Source organism: Pundamilia nyererei, unplaced genomic scaffold (genome assembly GCF_000239375.1).
Source record: "Pundamilia nyererei isolate P.nyererei 1_Seehausen unplaced genomic scaffold, PunNye1.0 scaffold00509, whole genome shotgun sequence".
NCBI classification, from domain to species: domain Eukaryota; kingdom Metazoa; phylum Chordata; class Actinopteri; order Cichliformes; family Cichlidae; genus Pundamilia; species Pundamilia nyererei.
Genome location: NW_005187910.1, coordinates 118096 through 121312, shown reverse-complemented (window position 1 = coordinate 121312; position 3217 = coordinate 118096). Strand labels below are relative to the sequence as shown.

The window sequence follows — 3217 nt, the reverse complement described above, 5'->3', positions numbered from 1 at the left end:
GTGAGTCTTCAACCTGGATTTAAATAAACTGAGTGTTTCAGCTGATCTGAGGCTTTCTGGGAGTTTGTTCCAGATATAAGGAGCATAAAAGCTGAATGCAGCTTCTCCGTGTCTGGTTCTGACTCTGGGAACTGATAAAAGACCGGATCCAGATGACCTGAGGGATCTGGAAGGAAAATAAGGAAAATGAGAGAGATCAATATAATCAATTATGACTGAAGGAGTCAGGAACCACCGACCTTCCAAAAACGACCAGAAAATGAGTTGAAATGACTTGAAAAACAGCACAAAACGTATCCTCTACATCAGATGTTTCTCTGCTAGCCTGAAGTTTGTCTCTGCATTCAGACTTTTGATCGTTTATCTTCAAACAAGAGGGAAAAACAACCCTGGCATTGACGGTGCTGAATTTTTCCTTCTCTTTTAGGCTGACGACGGCTCTCGGGATGAAAAGCTTGTGTCCTTTGATAAGTAAGTGACCTGTTTGTTTATGGTTGACATCTGTTGCAAGTGTGTCATGAAGACCTGCAGTGTCACTTAAAAAGAAAGACCATTTGGAGTCTGCCTGAAGATGGAGGAGAAAGAATAAATCTGTCCAATTCTAATCTTTACACACATTGTTCAGCTGGTCACGTGATCACTGAAATGTTGTTATGTTATGTGAAGCCAAGATGAGTGGGGTCAGATGACCACGCAGACGGAGGAAGCGGTCATCACGGAGGAGGACCTGGAGCTCATCAAGGAGAGAGAAACCAACATCAGACAGCTGGAGGTGATCCTCGGCTCGCTCTATGATCCACATCCAGCACGCTGCCGTCAGCGCTCAGCTAATCTCTGTGTCTTTACAGTCTGATATCATGGATGTAAACCAGATCTTCAAGGACCTGGCTGTGATGATTCATGACCAGGGAGAGATGATTGGTAAGTAGTAACAGGAACGTTGTCGTTCCCATCACTGTGAAGTGACCATTAATTAGTTCCTATATCAATAATCTGTCCTCCTTAAAAACCGACACTCGCTCCCTTGTCAGCTCCGCCCAGAATGCTCAGCCTGCAGCTCCGTCCTCTCTGACCAACAAAACATTCACAGCACATGGTGTCACAGCCTCATCCAACATCAGTTTCCACCTCACATCTTTACACACAATAACCCATAAAGTAAATTCCACTTGAAAATGTTCCACTTGCATTACAAACAAAAACCCAAAGTAGCGTGCACACAGGTATCCACGGCCTCTGTTCAGGACTATGTTGAAGCACCTCACTGGACCCTTCCCCAGATCTGCGCCTCGTTACAAACCTGAGGTCTGCAGACCTTCCCCGGGCGTTTTGGCTTGGTCTGCGCTCTGACGTGCGCTGTCAGCAATAGGACGGTAGACACACAGTAGACATGACACTCCAAGTCATGTCCAACCAACCGAGTCTACCACCAGTGGACTCGAGTCAAATCAGCAGAAGCAGGATCCACCTGAGCTCAAATCTCAATGTTAGATTTTTGTTTCCCTTCCCAGTTTGAAGAAACCAGTTAACCAAACTAAAAATCGTGTCTTTGCAGGCAGCACATGTCCAGGGCAGCTCCCAGCTGACCGTGGTGTATTTTTGTTTTTGTCTCCCTGCAGATAGCATCGAGGCCAACGTGGAGAATGCTGAAGTTCACGTAGAACGAGGAACGGAGCAGCTGCAGAGAGCTGCTTACTATCAGGTGGGTGTGTCGGTCACCACTCTGTGGCGTCATTCAGCGCAGACCCTCACCATAACCCTGCTGTCCCGTCTTTATCGCAGCAAAAGTCCCGGAAGAAGATCTGCATCCTGGTTATGGGCTGCGTCGTCGTGCTCGTCATACTCGCCGTCATCATCTGGTGGGCGTCCAAATGAGCCGATGTCAAGCAGCCAATGTAATCGTTTCAGTCCCCTCCCACCTGCTTGGAATCAAAAGAAGAGTAAGAAAAGGCTCATCCCTGCACCAAGATCAGTGCAGCACGTCTACAAAGGGCTCGTCGATGTGGGAATTGTAGTTATCTGAAGTAATCAAGCCTTTGTGTTCCTTTAAAACTGTAAGAGGTGATTTAGGGGACGAGGACTGGGTTGGTGCAGGGGAGCGATTCCAGACTTGAGATTCCTAAATTAGCGTCACTGATACATTTCTTCTTATTAACTGCACTAACACTAGCTCTCACTGTTTTGCAAATGTCAAAAATATTGTTGGGAATTATTTTAAAGACATGCACACAAGCTCGTCTGGGTAACTGAAGATATTTAGGGTTTTTGTTGTTGTCCATAAACATGTTGTGGCCCTTTCTGATGTCTAGTGTGTGGAGAACTGTATCCTGCTGTGGTTCCTTGTCTTCACAGGCACAACGTACTGGTAATGCCAGCGATGGTTAAATCGTACATGTTGTAAAAGCAAAGTTGAAAATATTAGAAGTGGAATTCAACTCCGCATTAGTTCAAACATCAAGAATGGTAAATAATCGCTCCGTCAGATCAAGTGTTTTAAGTTGATTTCTATGAACCCTGACAGTATGATAATAAACGTCTTAAACATTTGCTGTTCTGTGGTATGTTTCCCTCTGTGATTGTACACATCAGCTTTACTTGATTTACAGCTGTTGGAAAAGGAAAGTTGCTCTTTAGTTAGTGAAGGAAATCATTCCGACTTTGAGTCCGGTTACTCTGTCAGCATCATCACTGAAAACTGATAAATGGGTCTAGAAATGCAAGAGGTGATCATTTGAATCCTTTCGTTTCCTCAAGTTCTCCAAATCATCTGCACGCTGCTCTCAGAGTGAATCGAAGACTGCTGGGTCCCCGGTAGCTAAATTTGACTGCACAATCTGGCCGGAGCTTGTCTGAGTTTGCATGTTCTCCCAGTGTTTGAGTGGGTTTTTTCCAGGTACTCCAGCTTCCTCCCACAGTCCAAAAACATGCAGTTAATGGGGTTAAGTTAATTGGTCATTGTAAATTGCCCATTGGTGTGAATATGGGTGTTGTTTGCCTGTGTGGTAGCCTGGCATCAGACTGGTGACCTGTCCAGAGTGTACCCCACCTCTTGCCCAATGACAGCTGGGATCCGCTTCAGCTTGAAGGCCTGTGGTACATAGCTGATTATTAGAGACTGAAGCATTAATTAATGGCAGGACTTCTTTGAGCAGTTTTGTAGGAATGGGGTCTAAAAGACACGTTGATGGTTTGGAGGAAGTAATTATTGAAGTTAACT

General features: G+C 45.2%; 1 protein-coding gene across 1 annotated transcript in view; it reads left to right on the top strand.

The window, feature by feature from the left end:
* Positions 1 to 2547, top strand: part of stx12 (syntaxin 12) — an 8963-nt gene extending 6416 nt beyond the window's left edge. The window contains exons 6-10 of the mRNA XM_005754122.2: positions 428 to 471; positions 667 to 772; positions 849 to 921; positions 1620 to 1702; positions 1783 to 2547. Coding sequence (XP_005754179.1) covers positions 428 to 471; positions 667 to 772; positions 849 to 921; positions 1620 to 1702; positions 1783 to 1875 — 399 coding nt within the window. The 3' untranslated portion in view covers positions 1876 to 2547. The remainder of the gene's footprint in view (positions 1 to 427; positions 472 to 666; positions 773 to 848; positions 922 to 1619; positions 1703 to 1782) is intronic.
* Positions 2548 to 3217: the final 670 nt, after the last annotated feature.